Source organism: Anabas testudineus, chromosome 23, assembly GCF_900324465.2.
Source record: "Anabas testudineus chromosome 23, fAnaTes1.2, whole genome shotgun sequence".
NCBI classification, from domain to species: domain Eukaryota; kingdom Metazoa; phylum Chordata; class Actinopteri; order Anabantiformes; family Anabantidae; genus Anabas; species Anabas testudineus.
Genome location: NC_046631.1, coordinates 8441191 through 8468123, shown reverse-complemented (window position 1 = coordinate 8468123; position 26933 = coordinate 8441191). Strand labels below are relative to the sequence as shown.

General features: G+C 40.8%; 1 protein-coding gene across 6 annotated transcripts in view; it reads left to right on the top strand.

Annotated features, from left to right (window-relative positions):
- Nucleotides 1-26933, top strand: part of plxna4 (plexin A4) — a 197698-nt gene that overhangs the window by 4709 nt on the left and 166056 nt on the right. For 2 of the 6 annotated variants that reach the window (XM_026362620.1, XM_026362615.1), the window contains exon 2: nucleotides 15887-17235. In XM_026362620.1, coding sequence (XP_026218405.1) covers nucleotides 15991-17235 — 1245 coding nt within the window. In that variant the 5' untranslated portion in view covers nucleotides 15887-15990. Of the gene's footprint in view, nucleotides 1-2415; nucleotides 2459-6795; nucleotides 6866-12699; nucleotides 12835-14444; nucleotides 14480-15886; nucleotides 17236-26933 lie in introns of those variants that run through there. The other 4 variants (XM_026362618.1, XM_026362617.1, XM_026362616.1 and 1 more) reach the window with 4 other exon arrangements.

Below are 26933 nucleotides of genomic sequence, written 5' to 3'. Positions count from 1 at the left end.
TGGGTCCCAATACATGTACATGCTACTATATCACAGTCGCACCACTTTTATTTTCTCCCTCCAGCCTTCTCTCGTGCTTCTTTTCATCTTCTTTTTCTCAATCCTTCTCTCTTTCTGCCTCCAGTCCTCTCCTCCCATATCTTTCTGCTTCACTCAAAAAATTGTGACTGTCACATTGAAATGACCTATGGGGCAGGACAAAAAGTGAGAAGGATGTATGGGATGTTGCTGTTGATGTGGCAAGGCACTAATATATCAGCAGGTTTGCCAGACTGCTCATTTTGATAAGACCATATTAAGCATTTTCTCCCAGGTCTCTATGATTCATATGGAGCTGTGAAGCTAATACATAAACAGCTCTCTTTGATGCAGCAGCAGATGACATGCTGTGGCATATTGGCTCTTATGTTTGTGTGTGCCAAGCCGAGCATGACAAGCAGTAAATTAGTTTTGTTTCAGATGCATGAAATGATGACAAAATTGCAGGCAGTCTTACGGCATTTTTCCCCCTTTTGCTTGCTCTCATTTGCTCTTGCACTGATGCCTTAAGTCCACGCAAGGATTAGGCCCCTAATTCTGTTTTCATCCTCCCTAGCGCAAGGAAGCATGGGGATGCATGCTTAAGTATGCATGCATGCATTCACGCACACTTTTTATTAATCCATCTTACACAATACCTCAGATGTCAATATTTAACATGTAACCTACAACCATGTGAATTTTTTTATGACTTGTAATTTACCTCTTAAGGGCTGTGCTTAGGCAGACACAAACTCACTTTTTTCACTCAACTCTGTGAAGAAAAGCCTTAAAGTAGAAAGCGCTGCAGGAAGCAACTATACATTTATTATAATATAGTGCTTAAGCATAATTTTAATGCATTGTACTGCCATCTTTATGAACATTAGAGTCGTGTGCAATTCTGTCCACATGTTGTTTAGGTTATAATAACTTTGTCGATACTAAGCTCTCGACACTTCACCCTTTTTCCAGCCCAAGCTTAACATTGTTGGCTGTTATTAGTGATATAATTAACTTGTTTCCACTTGATGAGAGGATCAGTGCTTACAGTGAGATGTGCTAAAAGAGGCTCAGACATTTTTGTTAGCACTCACATCACTAAAAGAAATAATAAGAAAATGACACCAGCACAAAGCCTTTGTAAAGCTATTAACAACTTTTACTGTGGTTAAAAAAGAGATTATTACTAAAGTTGCCAAAATGCACATTTGCAAAATGACAGTGTATTATTGGTGTTTATCCCTACTGAGTCTAGTGCTGCTATCATTGATGTGCTTTCAAAGCCCTGTAGGAATGGTCCCATTGAGTAATTGCCGACAGCCATACACACTCTTTGTTGAACTCTTTATTGTCTCGTTTCTCTCTCACTTCCTAGTTGCTGAGTGTCAGTGGTGTCAGGGGCCATCAGTATGCAGTGTTACAACAGTAATTATGAAACAACGGGCCCAGGAAAGACCCCAGAAAGCGCTGGTATGGGGGGGAGGATCTTTACTGTAATGCCCTCCCTACATCATCCCACCTTCTCTTGTCTTCCCCCACCCCCACCTTCCTTCCCTCAGGACATATCATAGTCTAGCAGCATAATGTTGAGGATGTTACAGAGAGATTTAACAAGGCTTACATGGGGTTTTCGTGTTACTCTCTGTGTGTTAGTCCCTTTTGAGTTTGGGATTTTGCCTTTCTTGAGTATTTTTTTTCTCTTCTGTTGATGGGATTTGGAATGGCTTGTGTCTGTGCGAATGCAGTCATTGACTCTTAGCCAGGGCCCAACTCTCAGCAAACGCTTGGGAAAAGTTTTTGTCTCTTGGAAAAAAATATTCTGATCACTGACAAGTAATGATTTTTTTATTGATGTGATTATCCAGCAAAGAGTGTATACACAAGTACGAGGAAAATTTAGCATTAACTTTCTATCACCAGTCTGGTGAATCATCAACTTGGTTAATCTACATCTGTGATATCATCTCATCAGCTGTGACACACGCTGCCGTTCCACGTCACCTAGTGACGAGTAGTAGCGTAAGCTTATGATGTGTGATAGTACATCATAACTGCATCACTGCTTCACTCAGTTTAGATAGGACCTATTACATACTTCTTTATAGTAACACACACTGTCCTTACCTGAACCCACACAACAACGTTACCAAGAAAACATGTTTAAAGAGAAGAGATGCATTAAAGAGAATAAGTTTGTCTTCTGACATTTAATATGACAGCAGCTGGGCTGAGAAGATGTATTATTGATGTATTAACATTTTTGTCTGCAGTGGGGTGTTAAACGTACTTGTTATGAGATAAGTGGCGTCTATATGGACACATGTTGGGTGTTGCAAGTTCTTCAGTACTAAGCAAACATTTCCTCTGTCTTCCACCTCCCACACAGAGCACTTCTGTAGACATCAGCACTACTCCAATTCCCAGATGAGGAGGAAAGGTGAGCCAGTTTGTTGTATTGGATCAAGCATCAAGTATCCTCCTTTTTTTTTTGTTGGCTTACAAAAAGGCCATCCTCTCTCTCTGAGTCTACACGTGTTGCTGTAAAGAAAGCCTCAGTTTTCAGGGAGGTTTACATCCTTGCTTCTCTTTCTTTGTGTCCGTCTGATCTACATTGTCATGGCAGTACTTCCAGCTTTGCTTTAAATTGGTTGTTCTGGGCCCACCGGCAAATCTGGCAATCAGATGTCCATATGTAAGTCAGAGTGTGTAACAGGTTTTTCTCCATGTCTCTGGGAAAAGCAATGTGAAGAGGTAAAGCTTGCAGAAAATCAAAGTCTAAAAATGGCCATGACCAGTTGCAGAGAGACGAAAGCAGGGGAGGAGGAGAGGGAGGAAGAGGAGGGGTAGAACGCTGGATAACAATTTGCATCCTTTCGCTTTCCACTGTGAACGACGGCGGGCTAGAAAGCTTGTCTGATGTGTTTATGCCATAGGCTTTGTGGGATAGAGTAAAACGGAGAGGGAAAGTTTTGAGGGAGGCAAACAGTGAGGAGGGGGGGGAGGGGCTGCGGAAAGGCTTTTAATGGAGTGTAAACCTGCCTGAACTCAGTTTAAGTTCCTGTCAGGTTGAGAAATGAGTCACAGACAGAGCCAGCTGATGTTCTGGGACGTAAAGTTAGATATACTATTCTACTTCATGCCAAACTTGCAGTTTCCTAATTTTTAAGGCAAATTGAGGAATTATTAATTTAAGTATTACATATGCATTTTAACAAATGTCATCCAATTAAGCTTTAAAAGAGTAATCACCATTATTAAAGATTATTTCTCAGATACACCTACATCCTTAAATAGCTTCAACCTTTACAGATTTATTCTATCTTAGCTGCAGTATTGGCCTGTTGTTGTGTAAAATCTACACATTTTTTAAAGTACACTCTAAAAACAAAAACTTTGGCTCAACAAAGAAAATCAATGCAAAAGTCTGCATCATTTTAAGTTATGACAACATCTGCTGAAATTAAGTTGAAGCAACAAGCTACACTGCATAAAAGGAAATAACTTTTCTGCTAGACTTAAATGCATTTTTATTTACTATATACCTAATTATAAACTCAGATCATAGCACACACCTTTTAAGTTAAATAGTAAAAATAATGATACTTTATTAATCTCCTTGGGGAAGATCTTGTGGACAGGAAGCTGAATTTCAAGGTTCAGGGTCTTGTACAGGGACACTTTGACATGTGGGCATAGACGACTGCCCTACCAAGTGCAATCCCGTTTTTTTACAGAAGCCATTTATTCTCGGTGATGGCAAAGTTTACAGTCTAATCAGCCAAAAGGGAAATGTGTACGTGTTTGTATTGTCAACTCATACAACCTTCTTCTCATCAAACTTAAAAGTTAAAAACAACTAAGGTCGTATTTCAGTAGTATCCAGTGTAAGAGTAGGATTCATGACCAAAAGGATTCTGTAACAAATGGGATTTTGTAACTGTAATGACAGTATTGTGTTCATGTGTGTAATGAGTAGTAGTAAGTGTGATTTGGTCTGTATCTTCTTCCAGAATGACATCGGAGTGGATTTATGAATGTGTGAATTGTTATATCATGAACCTCATCCCAGTAGAGCGCTCTATAACCTTGCCTCACATGCCTGTGTGTGTGCCTCAGGACATCACACACCCAATGCTGACATTTGGCTTGTAACGCACATTTATGTTTGAATAGCTTTCCCTTCTCCTAATACACACATACACCCACAGATAGCATAACATTTATTTTAATTATTCAGTAATTGGTATCCAAAAAATATAATTGACTGCAGCAGCACATACTGTTTAACACTGTTGTTTGATGTGTTAAGAGAGCACTTGTATGTGGAACACTAACATCCAAATCATACAATATTTGTGTGATTGTGCACGGACCAAATAACAACAATGGGGTTTATCCAGACGTATCTTTTTCAAAAATGGTTGGAGAAAAATGCTTTTACTGTTCTTTTTTTAATATGAACTGCCTAGATGCTTTCATCAGTTCAAGCACTTCTCCTCCATTGACCTGCCAGTTTATACTCTGATTTAGCAGCGTTTGAGCTCTGACCCTTCTCCTTGCAGTGGAGCAGAACAAAGGGTGCAGAAGAAATATGTAGGAGCACATACACGCTGTGTTAGTGTGTGTACATTACCTTTAGCAACACCAGTTTTCTTCAATGTGTTGGCTGCAAAATGTCAGTGAATGTTTTGTGCATTTAGTTTAAATTCACCTCTATGAGCACAAGCTTGCCTTACATCTGCGACATGAATGTCTCCTCTTGTGCATTGCTCGACTCATCAATTAAATATTAACATTTTCATAACAAGCCCAAAGGAGAGTCTGTGCTGTTAATTACTGACAATTATCGCCAATTACTGGCAATTACTACCTATTATGTCATCATGCCAACATTAGTTTTAGGAGTTTTGATAGATACATATTTTCTCATTAGACAGTGGAAGAATGACATAAAAGGGGAGAAATGTTTATGCATATGTGTGCACAGTAGTTATGTGTTTAGAGATAATTGGAATTGATTGTGGACATGTTTAGTTTGGGGCACAACCTAAATATCATTATTTAATCACCATCATTTGTTATGGTAATGACTTCAGTGTTATTTAATTCTCTCTGCACTATGTGAAATCACTGACTGTTGAGTTTCTCATTTTTTTCTTTGACCTTTAAGGGAAATGACACATTCACTTCTCCACTTCTGCTCATTTATTGTGCCAGCTGTTTCTCCTCTCTCTCTCTCTCTCTCTGTGTCTTAGCACTTTCTCAGGCAATAGTTATAATATGCTACCATTTGCTGAACGTGTTTAAATTTGGGGTATCTCAGCTGCTGGAAGGGCTTTTTGACACAGCCTGTCAAACTACTCATTTTTCAGTTTTGAGACTCTCACTGCAGGGCGGCAAGTGTAGACATTCTGTCTTCACTAGTATGCCTCACATTCTCCATCTATCCCATATGGCCGGTATTTTTAATTTACACCGGATGGACATGTGAACACGATGACAGAGTAAGTTCTTTTTCTAAAAGAAGAAGCAGATGTTAGGGCATACCTCTTAAGAGCAAAAATAGATGAGAGACGAGCTGTTTGTGCTGTATATTTCAGTGCATCAATATTCTCATAGACTGCAGCAATCTGAACTGTCAGTAACTGCATCTACTGGGTGTCAATGTCAAGGTGTCAAGTCCAACCAGTAAAGTCAAATATAGTGTTCACGTTTCTTTTTTGGACTTTGTGTCAAATAACAATTTCTGCTGTTCTTGCTGCTGTGAACTATTTTATGGTTTTTCTTGTTACCTTGTCCACCTTCCTCACTTAGTAGTAAGATCACCAACTATAAATGAAAGATTTTGCACCATTGATTAGTATATGGTCAGTATAAGGTATGAAATATGAAACTTTCAACTTGAATATATTTGTGATTTGTCTTGGTTCATGGATTTTAAGTCTTTATTCAGTGTGGTAGGCAGTTAAAAGTGAATTACAGAAACAAAGGAAATGACAATTTAAAAGGACACTGGCCAAGCGAGTGACCTCATTCCAGCTGTGCATAGTAAACCAGCAGCTGAGATCTTTAAGACTCCTCTTCATCACCACTACGGATTAAAAGGGAAAGCGGTAATCCATGTGCTTTGAGCAAACCAAATCAGCGACTGCACTGATGAGGCTCGCAGATGTGCATGGGGCTCTTCTTTTGTTTGTGTGATGGAATGGAACAGGATGGATTAATATGACTCGTTTGTCGAATAGTTTATTCCTTGTCTTTGTCTTTTGAGCGCAGCACACATGCACACACATTTGTTAATATGCGCCAACAGGCATACACCTCATGTTTTGAGCTCAGCTTCACATCTTGGTGTAGACCTCACAAATGATGCCAAAAGAGGAAAGACAGGCCCCCACTCTAGGATCAGAGAAGAAGCAGCAGTTTAATGTTTTATTATAATCACCACAAAGCCTCCTAAATTATCAAGCTTTCACGTCTAAGAAGATAATCTCAGAGGTCATGTCTGCTTTAACCTTGTTTAGCAATAGTAAGAAAAGAAGATGGGAAAGCAGTGGATATAGAGGTCACTGAACGTGTTTAGTGTTAGAAATAGACGCATTTGAGTGGATACAAAGAATGAATATAACAAAATTGTGAAAGTGCCTGTGTGGTCAATAGCTTTTTTGTCATTATGAAACATATGAATTGGGGCAGGTCTGATCCTGTTTACCACGACTCAGCCAGAATACCTGATTTAGCAAAGGGTGAGTTCAGAAGCAGTTATTTTGGCATGTAGAGGTAATGTTTTTCCCTGGGGTGCTACACAAGCTGTAACCAGTTGGAAATAAACACCATTCTGGCTGTAAGTATTTCTTTGACGGTTATTTGTCAAAACGTAGTGATTGATACAGTGCGAGTTAATACAAAAATCCGTTCAAAGAGTAGAAAGTCAAGTCTGTAAGAAAGTATTACTGTCAGGAGATGCCAAGTCACTTGCATGTCATGGTGACTGCAGCTGTTCTTAATTCTTGTAAAAGTGAGTTTTGACTGGTTCAGTGGTTAAACAATAGAAAAATGTGCTGTGCACGACGGTGACATACTGTCATGGGCATTCGACAGTTCTGTGGGAACCTTTGTTCTGTTCGACCACATTTAAATAAAAGCCATAGACATTTGTTTTTCATGTTTCTGTTTCCATCATTCTGATGTTTTAGATCTGGAGATATTCAAATGTTATGGTATTAATTTACATGTGCTTTCCCTGAAGGTGCTAGTAGTCTGTGGGCTTGTCTCAACTTGGATCACAGCTACTCAACTCTTCTGTACTCTTCCCTTAGGCTCAGAGTCTGTTTGTGTTTGTGTGAGTGTGGAAGACTGTGTGTGTGGTAAGGTTGTATGTCTGCATCTCATGCTATAGAACTTTGACCACAAACCTTTTGGCATGTCATTGCAGGATAAACATAGGTGTAATTACTAACATTTTATAGGTAAGTTGCATTTATCTGTCCCACAGCTCTGGTGTTATTATGTCTTACTGGAACAAATGGAGCAAAATCATTATTAATGTTAGTTACACTTGACTCTCTTTTTGCAACTATCCAGTTTTCCCTCAATGCATTGTTTTGGCTGTGCAGCAGTGTGAAACCTATATCACATTAAAAACTTAATATGTGAAAGTTAAGCCGTTCTCTCTGCCTTCAGAGATTTTCACCACCTTACTTGGCAGCAAGGGCCACCCATTACATTTTAAAAGCCCTGTAAATGGTGACAAGCCGTCGGCTGATGATTGCCATTTCATAGTGATGTTACTTAACCATTGCCCCATGTAGCTCTGTATTTCCTTAGATAGGGGAGGTACTGAAATGAGTGGAAGCACTAAAGGAGCTTTATTCCTTACATTGATCATACAACCTACTTTCTCCTCCCAGTTTCTCCATCTTTGATGAGTGTGTTTAAAGTCTTCACCATCACGCTCCCATCCCTCCACTGTAGAGTCTTATATAAGCTGTTTGTTATGATTGGCCCAAAGTGTGCTGTGTGCAAAATGAAGTGTTATACTGTAATTCCTGATTAATTACCTGCTTCAGTGGCGCTGACATGCTTTGGATATTACTGAGTGAGAGAGGCAGGTATAAAGGGAGAGAGCTTGAAAAGCTAATGTGAAAAATGGCTTCTGAGATGTCACATTTGCTGAAAATCAACTCTTAGCAACAACAACTCAGCAAGCCTGACTGCATGATGATTAAAATCCCAGGGTCACACTGTCTGTGTATATGTGTGGATGCTTGGAAGTGTGTTTGTTGATTACGTTGGCTGATGCAGGTGAATTTTCACATTTTGACAGTTGTGAGTATTGAGAAAAGTTGTGTTCGTTTTTCTTCAGTCAGTTCAAATTGGAGCCCAACACATAATGGATATGAGACACTTAATGATACTGATGAAAACATCTGAAAAATACAGTGGCTGATGTTACTATAGATACATTACTATGCAATGGAAGTAACATTTTGTAGGTTGTAACTTGTCATTGGTGTTATTGTACTGCAAATTTCACTAATACTGTATTGTATGTATCTGTGTAGTTGGTTGGTAATACTGACCATGCTGATGTAAGAGTCAGACTCAGTTATGCTCAGTGTTTAGCAGCAACACAGCAAAATCCTGCCTCTAAGGTAACAGACAGCAAAGCCATTTCTGTGTCTTTAACCAAAACACACAGGCCTACGCACACAGAACACACTTCACTGACATGTCTTGTTTCAGCGTTTCTTCTGCTGCAGTAAAACATTCAGTCATTCCAGCTTCAAGCAAACACAGGCTCATAATTAATTACTGTGTCGAAAGGGAAAAAAGGGATGCTAGAAACCAGAGATGAGACAGAAAAAAGGGTGAGGGAGCAGAATAAGAGAGGGGGATAAAGGGAGAGGGGGCAGAAATTTCACTCATGAAATAACAGAAGAGCTAAGAGAGAACTGGAGGGAGAAGAGGTACAGAGAAGTAAGAATGGATGGATGGAGAAAGAGAGGGAAGACGTGTTGGGACTTATGATGGTGCCAGTCTGCAGCCGATGGAAGCGAGAGCTGATTTGTCTACACGGCCCTGCATTCCTGTCTGCCCGTTATCGTGGGGAATAAGGGAATTGGGAGAGAGAGGGAGAGAAATGGTAAAGGAGAGCGAGCTAGAGGCTTTGAATTTGTTCTATGAAAGCAGCTGTCAGACAGTGCCTAGCAACACCATTTACGAAGGATTTTTGGCTGCATTTATAGTAATTACTGCTAAATATTTCTGCCTTTTGATTCCCAATGTGTTTATATGGCACAATATAAACAGGTTTATATGACTATAACTAGGGGGCAGTTTGAAAAATAATGAAGATTTCTTTTTTAGATAAAAAAAATAAAGCTTTGTTTTACTCCAATACCATATTTAATGTTTTAACTTTAATAAAACTCCAATAAGCGTAAATAATAAAAAGTGACTTAGGTGTGCCACTGTCCCTAATGCTTAATTTGGTACTGTACTTGTCCTTGGCTCAGCCACCCTAACTGAATGTAGATTTTCATTCAGTTCACAATAGTCATCTGCAGTCACTGCTGCAATATGTGATCTGTGTCCAATTCAGAAGTCCCTCCCACTCAGGAAGTCAGACCAAATTTAACCCCATCAGTGCGTGGCGCTGATGGCAAGCTTGTGAGCTCTTCAACAGTCCTCCTAATGACATTAGAGCCTCTTGATCTGCACTGATAACACACTCCACCAACTTCAGCACCCACTGCACAAAGGCCCAGCCTGCGCCAAGTGTGTGTGTGCATGTGTGCGTGTTTGAATGACCTTACTTTGGAACCAAGGACTGTACGCCTGCAAGGACGCCTGTATCTTCCCACTTGCAGTGTAGTAATACCACTAGTGACATTGTGTTGAAAGACATTCTTGTATGGAAAACATTCTGGATGGGCCTGACCGAGTGTGTGTGTTGTAAAAAAATTTGTGTGTTTGAATCCCATTCTTGTAAGGAGGATTAGGAACTCCCAGATGTGAAAGAGGAAAAGAGAATGAGTGGCAAAAAATGAAAGAAAGTGAGTGAAAAGAGGGGATCGGCAGATGTCAGCTATTTCCCTAAAATCCAGAGGGGTTGTCCAGTTGGATCTCTGCCTAGACCTCGTCTTTGAAATGCTCTGACTCATTCTAGGAGAGTGAAAAAGAGACTGACAGATAGCCAGCAATCTAGCAAAAAAGCGGGGAATGGTTGACACGGACATTGTGTTTAAGGTTGACACACTTCTGGATCAGCGTTACTGGATCAGTGATTCACTGTATTTGGCTATGATCCTTTTATACAGAAAGTCACATAGAGTACCTTTTCTGAATTTTCACTTATTTTCAGATGGTCATTGATATATTATTGTGATGTCTATTGTTTGGTAGTAATTATGTCTAAATGAACAGAACTGTTTAACTCTGGATACACTGAACAACAATCTAGTCATAGGTAATACATGGTGATATTAAGATTGTAACTGTAAACACCAGGTTGATTTCTGCATCTGTATTTCAAAAGTTCAGTTTTCATTCATTCAATTTTCACATCATTCACATAGTATGTACTCAGTTGACAGTGCAATCTCATGGCTTTCTTTGTAATATCAACAGCTCTGTGGTGGATTAGACCTTCTAACCCTGAGCTAGACAGGGTATCTTGTGACAGTAATCCATGCTGCTAATCCATGTCTTGATGTAAACACCAAGGACAGCCTGCCTTCTCTCTCTATCCTCTCTGTCCTTCTTTTTTTCTTTTCCACTGCTGCCTTCCTGTGCCATCTGTTTCATGTATCAGCAGGGGTTAGCTTTGCCTGATAGGCATGTTGGACCTGATCACTCCATCCTTACTTAAGATTTGTCTGTTTGATCATGTTTTTATGTGCTTCTGTAATTAAATGGTGCTACACTATGATGATATACTATAACATGTGAAATAGAGACAACTAAGCAAGATGCAGTGGTTGTTACACAGTTTACACACAGGTACTGACCTACCTTTACCTTTACCTACCTTCTGCAACATGCATGGTCCTAGCTAATGTATCCCTGTCTGCTTGTCTGCCCATGTTATTTCAGAGCATGCCTGCAATTTTTAGTTACATGTGCATACACTTTAGTATAACTTTGGATCCCAAGTAATGCAGAATTGGATTTTTGTGAGAAACTGTATAAGAGTTGCTCATGCGATAGTAGTGAATCGTCCCTTGCTCAGACTGTAGTGTTTGTGTTATAGTTCGCGTTCTGGCTTCTCATGTGCTTCATCCTTAGGTAGCAAAGACCTGTACTTTTTTCCCAGCCACCATCAAGCTGTACAATCTTAAATTACTTTGCTTCAGGTTAAATATGTTTTTTGCCAGTGTTGTAGTGGGGGAGTGTAGACGGGGTTGATGGGCATTTTCCAACATATGCTTGCGGTGTTTGTATGTGTTTTGTGCATTATGGTTTTAGTTTGAGCATGTGTTTTGCTGTGTCTTGACCTGCAGTGTGTCTGTGTGCGCGCATGTGTGTACGTGCATGTATGCATTTGTGACTGTGATTATGCTGGGTGAGTGTGGAGACACTGTTTTTCTCCAAACCCAGTGTGTGGCTACAATACAGAGTGTCGCTGATTCCTCTGATCAGTGCCAGACCTCAGCAGGGTAGGGGCTGCGGGTGGAGGTTTGGAGGTAGGAGGGGGGGACAACACTCCAGTCAGTACATCCACTGATCTGGGAAGCACATCTCTGTCTGCTTGTTTTGCCTTACTTCATCTGCATCTCTGGCACTGTTTCTCTGTCTTCTGTCATTCTCTTTCTCTAGTTGTTTTTGCCCTTTTGTTTTCACAGTGCTATAGTGTCACACAGAGTTGTATTCTCATACTGCACTTGTATATACAGTATACTTGCCTATCTTCCTACTTTGACTGCTTCTTCTGCTTCCACCACCTCTGCTTCTCCTTTGCCTACAGCTACTGTAGCACACCACTTCAGGATCTCAACAATCTCACCCAAATCGTTCAGGATTCATCATGTCACATTATTGTAACTGAAGATCCCACTGCAAAAAGTGACGGGTCATGAGAGACATAAGCAAGCTACCAGGCAGATCTCACTGTAGAAGTTTAGCAGTCTCATAAGAGCAGGTGTATAGCCTCAAGCAATGCTCACGTTGACCTTATAAATACTACAACAGCAGTCCCCCATCCTGGTCCATGCCAACTGATATCACATCAACTAGACAGACACATGATTGCAGTACACACAGTGAAAGAGCAACAGACAGACAGCTGTGACTGACAACACCGTTTCCAGTTTGGCCGCAGCCACAAAATAATCAAGAAATGGCTTTGGGTCTCATGAACATGGAGGGAGGAAAAAGAAAAAACAGCTAAGCAATTATTTACAGAAAATTAAAGCAGCACTGTTTTCCTCTTTTTTTTCACACTGAGAAAAATCCAACTGTAAATGTGTCACGTCAAATCAGGCAAGAATGTTCTCTCTTATTAGTGTCTGCTGTAGGAACAGAAAAAAGGAAGTACAGGAAATACAGGAAGAAGGTGAAGTGTTGTGGACTACTGTACATTTGTGTGACGAGAGAGATTATTTCACCATGAACGTTAACACAGGTTGGTCATCCTGTCTATTATGGTTTATTATGCTACATCACCTGCAGAGTCTGGTCAGACCTGGTGTCTGTGAGAGACTTCACCTCCTCACATCTTCATTTTTAACCGCGATTTATCAGATGGCATGTTTTTGGTGGACAAACGAATGAAAATGGAAATCTACATACTACCTAAAGCAGTGAAATCAGGTGATTCATAGCGTGTGTTTTGGTTCGGTACATTTTCTCACCAGGAGGACCGCACCAGAGTTTGCTAGATGATGCTGATGGAGACCACCTCTATCTGGTGGTCTCTGGTCCAGTTGCTCGAGTGTGATTACTGTGTACCAGAAAAAATTAACCGCACAAAGAGGGAAAACAAACTTAGATTGACTTAGATTTGAACGCACTTAAGCCTTTATGCATGTGTATGTGCTAGCAACTGTCTTTAATTCACCTTTGTTCATCCTGTGACAGATTACCCTAGATAAGTGTATACAAATCTGTAGTTTTCTTTATGAATATGAAGGATTATGTGTAATTATTCTACTTCTTACTCACTCATAATCTCCTAATCCCATTGGACTCATAGTGTTTTTGAGCATTCTTTGCACTGAGAAGTTAAGCTGTTTACTAAAGAGTTTGACAGTTTCTTCTTTTCTTCAATAGAAACGCCTCCTTTCCATCAGACTATAAATAGTAGAAGATTATTTTGTCAAAGCTTGCTTTTTGTTGTGTCTTCTCCAATTGTCACGTCTGGCCTTGGCTCTCAATTACACAATCATTGCCAAAGCAAAATGGCTCCCGACATATCTATAATAGCTTTGCTTAATACTGTTGTGCCTGAAATTAGCTGTACAGCATCAAAATACGATGGTGGAAACAGGGCAATAAGGAACAGTTGATCTTTGAACTTCACTGGTTGTTTCTACCTCGTGTTACGTTTTCAGCAACATTTCTGACAGCTGGACTAAATGTGCAACAAGACAGGAAGCAGGACCACATTTATCCATTTGCCAACACATGCATAGTGTGTAGCCATGTCAATGCCCTTTTACCTGATAGAGCTTAGACGCATGTAGAGGAACCTGTGGGTGTTTGCAGAGCGGTGGTTTTACAGCTCTCAAGAGGAAATGCAAAGCTTCTAATTATTTTCTGACGTTGTGCTCCTACTCTGTTTAGAGTCTCGGATGTAGAAAGTGCAGACAGTGTTAGTGTTAACTAGTTGGTCAACTTTGTATGTAAATGTATCAGCTGAAGCAAGATAGGTAAGATAAATTATTTCACCTTCAAACTGTTTTGTCATTGTTATTAGAACGTATTTTCCTGCCATGTGGTAATTGCAGATGTTCTTAAATAAAACTTTCTATTCTGTTAACCTTGTTTTAATTTGCATATATAAGAGCAGCTGAGGGAAATCCATGTGCTAATTGCACAGAATAGTGTGTGTGTGTGTGTGTGTGTGTGTGTGTGTGTGTGTGTGTGTGTGTAATGTATAAATCCTCAGAACCAAAGCAAGTTTTAATTAATGGCACTTGATGATCAGCAGGCAAAGGCAAGCAGCAACTAAACGAGCTTGCCCCCCCCCTGTCAGAAAGGATAATTGCATTTTACCAGTGGATTCGTCTGGCAGTAGTCTGCTATTGCAGGGTACCACTGATGAGGATGTTTTTTAATTAATTTATTTTTTTAAGTATGTCAGTGTTTTATGGCAGGACTTTCTTTTCTTTCTTTTATTTATCTTTTTGATTATAGATGTCGGCTGTGTGGGGTGTGGAAATATTCAGTTGTGGACGCATTACCGGAAACACCTTACAGTACAGTTGCCCTGCAACAAATGCAACAAATGTTAATAGTATGAGTTTTTTATATGTTTCGACTCAGTTTCCATGAGCTTTTATTTATTCTATTAATTGAACTTGTATTTAGGGTTTTTATTATTTTATTATTTTTCTTGTTTTGCCTATTTCACTTGCCTGTCTCACACTTACACTGTATATAGCTATGGTAATGAGTGCTCTTTGACTCACACTCATCCATGCACAAACACACACATCTGAGAGCACATGTCACCTTTTCTATCTCTGTATCAGTTTTTATCCCTCTCATCATCCTCTCTGGTCCTCTTATCATGTGGTGAGAGGCTGTCTGCTCTGTTCATTCTTTCTCAGCCTGCTAGGAGATAGAGGGGAGATTGATAAGATTGCAGTGAGGTTGCATTTGACACCACCACAACTTTTGATTTCTTTGCTATGAACCTGAGATGAGATCTGTGTCTGGATAATATCAGGTAGCACTAGCATTTATGGGTGCTAACATTTGTAGAGATCATAGTTAAGATCATAGTTATAATCTCCTAAACACTATTTTCACATTTTATTGTAAATACTATGTATACTCTTGACTTGGATGAAGTTTATATTTGATCGCACCTGTAAACTCTTTTACAGCTGTTCTTCAGTGTTTAGTACATGCTAAATATCTATGAATTTACCTGTATGTGTTAAAGCTTATGTGTAGTGCTAAGACTTTGCAAATAACCCTAAAGACTATGGGGAAATGTGTTTCTGCAGCTACTTGCATTTCCTCTCTAATTGTTCCTCTTCTGCCCATAAGCTGTGTTCTTTGTGTCTTTGTGACTGTGTGTTTGTGTGTGTGTAGGTATGTTAAAGAGAGAGTGAAGGTGCTTTTCTCTCTGCTAGCAGTGTCAGCAGGTGAGCTGCCCTATTGGGAGAAAAGAGAGAAATTGCCAAAGCATGCAAATTGCTACTCCAAGGGGAGAATCAATTAGGTGCATAGCGGCTGGAGCATAAAGGCAAGGAGGAGAGAAGAGGGGCAGGGGTCCATGCAGTGAGATGGTGCAGAACATGCTGATCACCTCCTTTGGAGCAATTCTTTACTTCTATTCTGTCCCCTTCCTTGGTGCATGAACTGATCCTACAGAGTGAAGCTCTCTGCACATTGCTTTTATTTAATCTCTGCTGTACTTTAGCCTCCATTCCTCTTTTGTCTAGCCCAATTCTTCTCCAATTATAGATTGTGCTACTGTCTCAAGTGTGTGGCCTTTTCACCTGTTTCTGCATTTATTCTTTGTAATGATGCAATGCTCTAATCTGTGTCACATAGGATTACAATTTAGATCATGTCTCATATGGATAAGTATGTGTATCTCTTAAAACAATGACACAGTTCCTTGTAATGTATTGGTCTTGTTTGGTTTCATGTTGCTGGTATTCACAAAGGTTTGTCTCTTTCCCCTTAGGTATATAATGTCCTCCATCTCAAGAGAAGCTTGATCCTGTTTGGTCACCAGTACTGGACTGTGCCTCCTTCCCACTCCTTACCACTCCCAGTATCAGTACAGCCATGACATCTCCCACCAGGACATGGACCTGTTTTTTTGTATGCTGCTTTCTGTCTAGTCTGGTGCTTCCTGTGACGTTGCAAACAGTAGTGCAAGCATCACAGGCTCACAGTGCAGGCTCCCAAGTGATCACAGCATCACTTCAGGAGGAGGAGTATGCATCATTTCGTGCTGAGAACCCTGAGTGGACATTTAACCATCTGGCAGTGGACTATCGCAATGGCAATGTTTATTTGGGAGCTGTAAATCGCATATACAAACTGTCCCCGGGGTTGGAGGTCCAGGTATCCCATGAGACTGGTCCAGATGAAGACAATCGCAAGTGCTATCCACCCCGTATTGTACAGCCATGCAGTGAGCCACTGACACTAACTAACAATGTCAACAAGATGCTTCTGATGGACTATCGGGAGAACCGGCTGCTGGCATGTGGGAGCCTCTACCAGGGAATCTGCAAACTCCTCCGTCTAGACGATCTTTTCAAACTAGGAGAGCCCTTCCACAAGAAGGAACACTACCTCTCTGGTGTCAATGAGAGTGGTTCTGTGTTTGGCGTCATTGTTTCATATGGCAATGCCTCTCCAGACATGTTGTTTGTGGCCACAGCAGTGGATGGCAAGCCAGAGTACTTCCCTACCATCTCTAGCCGCAAGTTGGCCAGAAACTCAGAGGAAGATGGCATGTTTGCCTATGTCTTCCATGATGAGTTTGTGGCCTCTATGATTAAAATCCCCTCAGACACCTTCACGGTCATCCCGGACTTTGACATATACTACATTTATGGCTTTGCCAGCGGGAACTTTGTCTACTTTCTAACTTTGCAGCCTGAAATGGGGGGTGGGCCAACTACTGGGTCATCCTCTGCTGGCCGGGAACAGGTCTACACTTCCAAAATAGTCCGTCTTTGCAAGGCAGACACTGCCTTCAACTCATACGTAGAGGTGCCTATCGGATGCATTAGCGGCAACGTGGAGTACAGATTACTCGAGGCAGCTTACCTGTCCAAAGCTGGTGCTATCCTGGCACGCTCACTAGATGTCGCACCGGATGATGATGTGCTGTTTGCTGTCTTCTCAAAAGGCCAGAAGAGACGTCCACGCCAGGCTTCCCAGGACTCAGCACTTTGTGTTTTCTCTCTTCGGAAGATCAACGAGAAAATCAAGGAAAGGCTGCAGTCCTGTTACAAGGGGGAGGGCACGCTGGACCTGGCTTGGCTGAAAGTCAAAGATATTCCTTGCAGCAGTGCGGTGAGTAGCAGAGCAATGTACAATAAACTTATTGTGACATTATTAGTACAATAAATTCATGACTACACTGAAGAACAACAACAAAATAATCTGAAGACACACTATAGATATTGATATTGTAGTGTGAAATAACAGGGATGCATTTTTAGATATTATTTATTCAACGCGTGGTGTGCTGTGCATGCACAAGTACACAGATAATGTGTGACAGCCAAAAAAAAGCTTTTGGAAGACAACAATAAGAAAACAAATGACTGATTTCTTATTGTTTCGGTTGTCTAAATTTACAGATCCAGCATTTAGAGAATCTGTGTTTAAAAAAAAAAAAAAAAAAAAAACACTTGTGAATCCCCCCTCCCTTCTACTTTAATGAGTGTGGTTAGACTGCGGGAGGCCTCCGTGAACACTGATCTTGGGTGGGATCATGTTCCATCCCATTATGATGAGGTGTTAACCATCCACTGCCTCCTGTAGTCTGCTCACCCTTTTTAACAATGCAGCTGAATGTTCAACCAAATTACCATAATTCCATTCTCCATAATGGCATTACAGATTCAGTGATTCATTTCATTTGATTTCTCACTCTATGCACAAAAACAAGGTTAAATTGGGTGTTACGTGTTTAGATCACCTTCACAATCAGTGAAAGCTGTTTTTTGTCCTTTATCTCATATTAACGTCATTAATAAAAGCTGCCAACATCAAGAAATAGAAAATGATTTTGATTAGAGTGTTTTTGTTGTTCCTCTGTATAGCAAGCATTAATAAGTGAACCATGTGCTCACTTACCAGTTGTGGCTAAACTATGACCCCAATAATGAGGCCTGTTTATTAAAGGTGTATTGTTGCACCTTTCAAAAATCGAAATGTGAAATTTTTTACCTAGTCTATATTGTTCTGATGTTAGCCATGTACTCATTTTGAGATGAATCTGACCCCGTCTTGTGTTTGGTTCTGTAATCACTGTTTATCTATTAATTCATCTGTGGCACAGCACACGTGCTGGGGAGCCTTTGTCTGCTGCTTGAGGGCCTGATAAATCATGCCTGAGGTGGATCTGTCAGCAGGGAGAGGAAGTGTGAGGGAGCACACGGGGGTTAGCGCTGAGGAATGATGCTATTTCAACATGCGCCACAGTATCGCCACACCACCGCATAAATTAGACCCTGCTGAACAAGTGACGATGGACTCTGCAGGAGATAGATGAGTTCTGACACACATACACACGTGCCACCACACATTTAAGTGTGGCTACTGCAGAGATGGAGATGGTGGCTTTTAAAGGCAGTGAGATGAAGTAAAATAATGGAAATAAGTGATTACACTGAAGGCTTATGAAGTGATTTATTACAATGCATGTCAGCTAATTCCACACTGTGTTTAGAGTTCAAATAATGCATCAATGTGGGCACACAGTTTAGAAGTTAAAGCCCTGTTGCCTGAGTATTAATTGGGATGGATGGATGATGGATAGTATCTGTGATGGATGGTTGTCTTTCTAAAATCCTGAGGTTTTTTTATGAGTCAGTTGATTTGTTAGTGTCCAATTAATTCTTCTGCTACTTTAAATAATGCATGTGTGGGAGTGCAGTGTCTTTTGAAATCATCAGAAATGTATTTTAAAGTCATTATTCACTCCCTCTCCACTCTGCCTCCCTGCGGTGTATAGTAGAGAGCCATCATAGACATAGGATGTGTGTATGCACATACTCATACACACTATCTTAAACTACCAAAAGAAAGTTGCTGGGAATTGTCGAAGGCTTTTTGGATCCTTCACCTATTTCAAACCAGCCAGAAGGAAATTTCTCCCTTTCCTTAAAATGTGGCAAAAATTGACATTAACAGAACAGGCTATGAATCTTTTTTAAATGGTGGATTGCATGTCACTCTGATGGCTGTTACTGCTACAGGAAACACAGATGAAAGGGAACATTGTATACAGGGTATGGCCCTTCTCATCTTGCCCTCTTTCTCGCTCCATGGCTTCTTCTTTCACACTGTCTTCCCTGTTTCCTGCTTTCTTATACACTTTTACCCCAGTCTTTCAAACACTGTTGTATTTTGAACATGAAGTGTTTTTCCTCCAATTAGGGAGAGGATGAACAGCCCCCAGGCTCATTAGAGTAGGCCAGCTGTATGGACTAACATGAGCACACATTCATTTTTGATATGGATGAGACGCATTCAGACCCCATGTGGATAAACCTAACCACATATTGTATACAGTATTCCTGTGCAAGAACAGATACATGACAGCCACGACCATAATAGCCTCGAACAACCACATCAATTTCAATTTTGACTGTTTTCATTCGTCGGGGTGGAAATATGACACAGCTCTTGTTTTGACTGACTGTTTTGGATACCTAATATCTATGTATCTATCTCACCTGTAACTCAGGATACAGGTGAGGCTGATCCTCTATTAGATTTATAGTCAAGTAATACATCTTACTGTATTTTAAAGAGCTACTGTATTTGGTAGCCATTGAGAATTACTTGACAACTGTTAATTAATTGCAGTAGGTATTATGTGGAAAGACATTGCCATTTACAAGGTATATGTATAAACGTACCTCTTATCAGAACTTTGTCGCTTTACAATAACTTTTAAGCTTTTCAGTTAAGTTGAGAGTGATAGAAATAACTTGAGGGGAAATAAGAAATGTACAGAATGATATGAGCAGTGAGAGAACAGTACAGAGGATAGATGGGAAGAGAGTAAGTGGGGGGGGATGCTTTCTCTCTCCTCTAAATGGCCATGCTTGGCTGAGCCACATAATGCGTGCTCAACAGTATAAGTCTGCAAAAGGCCTGCATCCATAGATCATTGTGAAGTGGCATGTGACCTATAAAAAAACACTGCTTGTTCCCTCCATGTTCACTGTGTCAGCAGAAAAAAACAGAACAACAAAACAGCAGGATCGCAAAAATTCACTCTCTGCTCTCATCATTGATGCATCGTTATCCACCTATGCTGCTCTTTTCTCAATCCTCGGTCTCGGTCCTTCTCTTCGTGATTGCTGCCACCATCTCATTTTCTTATGCTGTTACGCTCCTCATCTTTGTTTCTGTTCTTCTCTCCCCTTTATTTCCCCTTACACTGTTTTCTATAAGCATGAAGTTAAATACTGTCTCTCATCCCCCCCCTCTAACGTCAATGAGAAAATTACAAGGTCGCCTGTAAGTCCCTGACAGGCCACGGCCATCCCCTCATCCCTTTTGCTAATGATCATTAATTACATGTCATTAACTAACATGCCACGGGCTATTCTTTCGCATTTGTCATGTACTATCGACTTCACATTCTGAATTCAGTCCAATTAATTAGATTATTCTACTCGGCTGCTGCTGTTAGAGTTTTTTTTTTTCTTGATCTCCCTCACAGTCCCACAACACGCGTGCTCATCCCCCCTTCGTTTTATCCTTCACTTTAAAGTAACTCTTCCATTCTGACATCCTCTGTGTCTCCCATGTTCATAGTCATGCTCAGTTTCTGTTTTATCCTACTCTACTCTTCTTTCTTCTGTGTGGTTTGGAGTTTGACCAACCTTTGAACGGTGTTGTCTCCGTGCTGGCCTGTCGATCCCCCCCCCCCCTCCTGATTGCTGAACTTAATCAGTTGCTGGCTGTTGCTGCTGATGAGTCAGTCTAGGCCACATCCTCAGGAACGGAAAGGCTAGTGGATTCATTAAGAACATCCAGACTGCCCCCCCCTCCCCACTTCACCCCACTCCATCCAGATATCCGCTATCCTGTTTGCTGGCGGACCCACTAATTAAATCTCCATACATGATACCACTTGCTAAAGGTCAGAATCCATCACAATATCATTATTCTGTGATTAAACAAGTGTCTACTGCTTCCTTACTCTGCTGGATAACCTCTCCCTGAAAACACTGACTGAATTGGGTGCCTTCATTTCATCATTTTCTTTTCTTTCCTTTGTCCTTAATGTGTGCTATGTCTTTTCCTACTATCTAATTATCTCACTTTCCAACAAGCAGGGATGTGCAATATTTAAAGTCATTTGGCGAAATCCACTGAGATGCCAGGGTAATTTTTTGGCTACACTCAGCCACATGCAGTCCAATTTGGCAACAGTTCTTTGCATAAATTCGATGTTTCTGAAGTTTATAGTAGGTATAGTTTTAATTATTGCTATAGTGATAAACTCAGTATTTAGATATTTTGCATATACTGTATAAAGATTAAGGTATAACCCTGCATAAAATGTTACAAGAACGCAGAATTACTCATTATGCAGATAATGTCCCCTGCGAGCATGATTATTTGATCTTTGTTAACAGCTGCATTATTAATGTAATGCAGTAATGTGTCTCATTTTGTGAACCGATCAAGTGTTCTGTGCAACTCCTAAGTTGTTGTCAAGGAAATTTGGTGTCGTTTAGCATACAACATCTTTAGAAATGTAGTGGAGGAAAATTATAAAATACTTCAAATGTAAATTATGTATAAGCACCTTAATTGACGTGAAGTACAGTACTTGAGTACAGTACATATACTGAATAAGCAGTATTGTTTGTTTCTCTGAATTTAGTATATTTATATATTTACCACTTGCATTAGAAAGTTTTAGGTGAATATTAAGATGATTTATTATGCATGTTAAACAAGATTCCTACCAGTACACAATGAAGCAAAAAAAAAAAAAAAAAAAAAAAAGAAGTAATTTGAAACATCTTTCTCTTTATATTGAGTCTCTGCAGGATTTCGATTCCAGGCGTCATTCTGTTTCTCTCCTGCCCACATCCTGGCTTTTCTTCAGTGATGTTTCAGTTTCTTTGCAGAATTTACCTGCTGTTTTTCTATTTCCTGATTTGGTTGTTTTCCCTAAACAATAGTTATTATGTTGTAGCTGCTCAACTAATGGTTGGCAGGTGTGAGCGCTTACTCAAATTTATCTAAATATTACAGGCTTATCAAAGCTTGTCTCCGAACATCTAAACCTGCCAACAGAACACATAAATAAATCATCTTTATTTCAAGCACATCATGAGGAGTGTGTGTGTGTGTGTGTGTGTACAGTGTTGTATGCTTGTACACACTACAGAATAGACAGATTTAATTTAATACGAATATGCAGTAACTATTGAGAAAAGACTGATGGTAGGTTCTCTCTAAACTGCCATCATTGTCAGCCATTGAACCAACCCTGTGTGAGTCTGTATGCCCATATATATTCTTCTTTCTTTAGTCCTAATCATTGTGACTGGTTTTCGAAACAGTCCCCTGGGTGCCATACAAAGGGGAAGTTAAATCTACTCGCTGACAGCTCATGTACTCAGGGTCGACATTTGTACATTCAAACTGAATTTCGAGGACTATTGAGTCAGAGTGCCCAAAAAAAAAGCTCTTTTGGAATGCCCTGTGGATTCCTTTAATAAAACAACAAAGAAAGCAAAACTGCAGCATTCAGGAAGTGACACTGACTTCTGCTTTACTAAGACAATAACCTGCAGATTGGATCTCATAAAGAGGAATTACCATTTTATTTTTAACAGTGATAATAATTGCATTCTTTGATATCTTCCAGTTCTTGTGAGAACAAAATATTCTCCTGCAAGTTGTGACATATAACTAAAGTAATGGCTAGCGTTTTAGCAGATTCTTAACTCCAGACTGACGCAGTTTCTTTAAGAGTCATGCAGTCAGTGTTTTATATAGTGAAATTGAATGTTGACATTATATATTACAGTGAACACTGCACACCCACTTAGCTGTGACATATTTTTTAGTACTGCCAATCATCCTGGCAGGTCAGTCATTTAGCACAGTGGGACTGGAGGAAATACTGAATGTCTAAATGGGTAATTACACAAAGAGTAGCCAGTAGGATATTTTTGTTTCCTTTTTACAACGCTAATCTTTCTTTGTAAGGGAAGTTTTTTGACCATCTACAACTCGAAAGTAAAACATGTTAATTTTATACAAATAATGTTGCTTGAATGGCTTTGATAATGATAACCAAATACAGAATCATAATTTACCATACCAAAGCAGTTTAGGGAAGAAAGTCATTGAACTACCACATGCAGTACAATAACTGTAACTGCAGGAAATTGACCCTTTAATTCAGTAGGAATTTATATGTAACATCAAACTGAGCATGTGGCTCAAGATCCTGGTGGACTGCTCATACTGGGCTCTGAGACTAGCAACTCTCTGTGATCACACTTCAGATTTTAGTGGGCATGTGTGTTCAAAACCTTTGTGTTTTGTCTCATAATGCAGTTTGACATTGGCACTTTTAATAAGAGCCGCAGTTTCTGAACATATCAAACATACTGGTTTACTGCTCCCAGTGGTAATATGAACAGAAAGGAGTCTGTCTATTGTGGATTAAAAACTCTTTACTGTGCACTTTTTTCTTTTTGGACATTTTTATATTTATCTCTTCCTTTTTCAGTCTCACTGTCCTTTTATCAACTTTCTCCTCTGTCGTCTGTCTCTCTCCTCTCTGTCGTCTGTCTCTCTCCTCTCTGTCGTCTGTCTCTCTCTCCTCTCTGTCTCTGTATCTCTCTCTGTCGTCTGTCGTCTGTCTCTCTCTCCTCTCTGTCGTCTGTCTCTCTCTCCTCTCTGTCGTCTGTCTCTCTCTCTGTCGTCTGTCTCTCTCCTCTGTCGTCTGTATCTCTCCTCTCTGTCGTCTGTCTCTCTCCTCTCGTCGTCTGTCCCTCTCCTCTCTGTCGTCTGTATCTCTCCTCTCTGTCGTCTGTCCCTCCTCTCTGTCGTCTGTCCCTCCTCTCTGTCGTCTGTCTCTCCCTCTCTGTCGTCTGTATCCTCCTCTGTCGTCTGTCTCTCTCCTCTCTGTCGTCTGTCCTCTCCTCTCGTCGTCTGTCTCTCCTCCTGTCGTCTGTCTCTCTCCTCCTGTCGTCTGTCCCTCTCCTCTCTGTCGTCTGTCTCTCTCCTCTCTGTCGTCTGTCTCTCTCCTCTCTGTCGTCTGTCTCTCCTCTCTGTCGTCTGTCCTCTCCTCTGTCGTCTGTATCTCTCCTCTCTCGTCTGTCCCTCTCCTCTCTGTCGTCTGTATCTCTCTCCTCTCTGTCGTCTGTCCTCTCTCTGTCGTCTGTATCTCTCCTCTCTGTCGTCTGTCCTCTCCTCTCTGTGTCTGTATCTCTCCTCTCTGTCGTCTGTCCACTCTCCTCTCTGTCGTCTGTATCTCTCCTCTCTGTCTCTGTCTCTCTCTCTTCGTCGTATCTCTCCTCTCTGTCGTCTGTCCCTCTCCTCTCTGTCGTCTGTATCTCTCCTCTCTGTCGTCTGTCCCTCTCCTCTCTGTCGTCTGTCCTCTCCTCTCTGTCTGTCTGTCCCTCTCCTCTCTGTCGTCTGTATCTCTCCTCTCTGTCGTCTGTCTCTCTCCTCTCTGTCGTCGTCCCTCTCCTCTCTGTCGTCTGTATCTCTCCTCTCTGTCGTCTGTCCCTCTCCTCTCTGTCGTCTGATATCTCTCTCTCTCTGTCGTCTGTCCCCTCTCCTCTCTGTCGTCTGTATCTCTCCTCTCTGTCGTCTGTCCCTCTCCTCTCTGTCGTCTGTCCCTCTCCTCTCTGTCGTCTGTATCTCTCCTCTCTGTCGTCTGTCCCTCTCCTCTCTGTCGTCTGTATCTCTCCTCTCTGTCGTCTGTCCCTCTCCTCTCTGTCGTCTGTCCCTCTCCTCTCTGTCGTCTGTCTCTCTCCTCTCTGTCGTCTGTCCCTCTCCTCTCTGTCGTCTGTCCCTCTCCTCTGTCTCTCTGTTATCACCATCTCTGTTTATTAATTTTTTTCCAACCTCCAACTTTCTCTCATCTACTGTTGAGTCTCTAATTTTACTGCCTACGATCCACAGAATCGATTGGCTAAGTGAAGTCACGTGGGATGGCTTAACTCGCATTCAATTGGCCAATGCGTTCTCGCGTCCACTTAATAACTACCGTAACGATCGCAATAGCTGCGGCGGTTATAATTAAGGTGTCCGCTAGATTTGGAATCAAACGTTCGGTTTGCTCTGTACCTCCGGGTCCGTATGGGACAGTTTCTGGGTCCGGATCCGGACCGCGGTCCGCCTGTTAGTGACCCCTGCTTTAGAGTCTCTAACAGTTGAGCAGTAGCATGCAGTGTAATGGCTCTGTGGTTTAATGTGTGTCATTAACTTTGTGAACTGAAAGGCACTGGTACTCACAAGAGTTCAAGCCCAGATTAGGGCATACATCGGAGAGTGTTAGAGACGGAATCACTTTCAAGATCTCTTTCAGAATTCACTAATCACATTGAGCAACTTTCTCTCTCTCGCGTGCGCCTACTGTCCCCTCTCTTTCTCTACACGCTGTATCTGCTGATCCTGCTGCACGGTCCAGAAGAGAGCTCTCTTTGTGCTGGTGCTGGCATGCAGACAGAAGCAGAGAGATGGATACGGCTGAGAGTGACCTGATTCTGCCTCAGTGCCTGGCCTCTGTCCAAATATAGAGACTGTGCTCTCATGACTGTCTGTCTTTAGGGAGGAATCTACGTCCTCCTTCTCTGTTGGTACTGTGCAGGATGCTGACTGAAATACCTACAGACCTGAACAAGAATTGATCAGAACTAAATATCTGCAATCAGCTTTTCTGATTTTGCACACTCCAGATAGACAACGAAAGTACAGTATCTAATCATTTAAGTCATACAGTATATCTGGAGTAGAAATTAATGAATAATAAAGTCTTTATTAAGATCAGAGTAGGTTGAGAAAAGATGAAGGTCTACATATAGTCAGTGTTTACCTATACTTGATAAACTTGTAAGCACTGGCCGTCAAAAATAACAGAAATCGCAGCGAGTGAGTGAGAGTGAACGTTATTAACCTCTGAGTTTGAAATTATACATTAATGAGGTGGCTCAAGAGAAAGGAAGGCAATAAATGTGATATAAGCAATGACAGCAGTGAGTTACTGGCAGACAATGTCAAGAGTTACATTGATGTTATTTGGTATTCTGTCTAGGGATGTCTGTGGCTTCAGAACTACAAATGTCATGTTTTGGTGGTGGCGTAATGAAAATGTGTCTGCATCCTGAAAGGCCTGACAGACAAAGTATATTTCATTAGATTGCAGAATGCGGGACAGAGATGGCAGCTCTGATTGGCAACCAAATAATACAGCATGTGTTGGTGGCAAGAGATGAAAACTCACGTGCACACATTTTTCACAGATAAAAATATATAAATAAATAAAAATCTTCTCTCCACATGCATCACCCCTCCCTTAAGCAGAGAGACTTTAATGTGTTGACAGAAACACATTATGTGAAGCATGTTTTATTGATGAAAACCACTTTTATCTTTTTGGAAAAGTAATCAGTCTTGGGAGAAATGGTTGCACCTTCATTATCTCTTGGGGAAGCATTCAATTATAGAGGCACCAAATATTACAAAGTACTCTATTTTGCTTCTGATAGATCAGGTTAACCTCTGAACCCTGGGTTGATGAAGCTTTTTAAATAACTAATAGCAGCACAGTGGTGTTTCTTTGTGTTAGAAAAAACAAGGAATATGATCAAATAGATTATTAATCATTGTCATAGAGTATGTTGGCAGGTTACAGGCTAACACTTCAAACCACAGTGATATTTTACAAAGTGGCCGTAGCTCTCACCAGAGGACCATTAGTCTAGCAGTGAGCCACCACATGACTTGTAGGACAGAGTGCTTTCCTGACAACTCCATATTCTGAA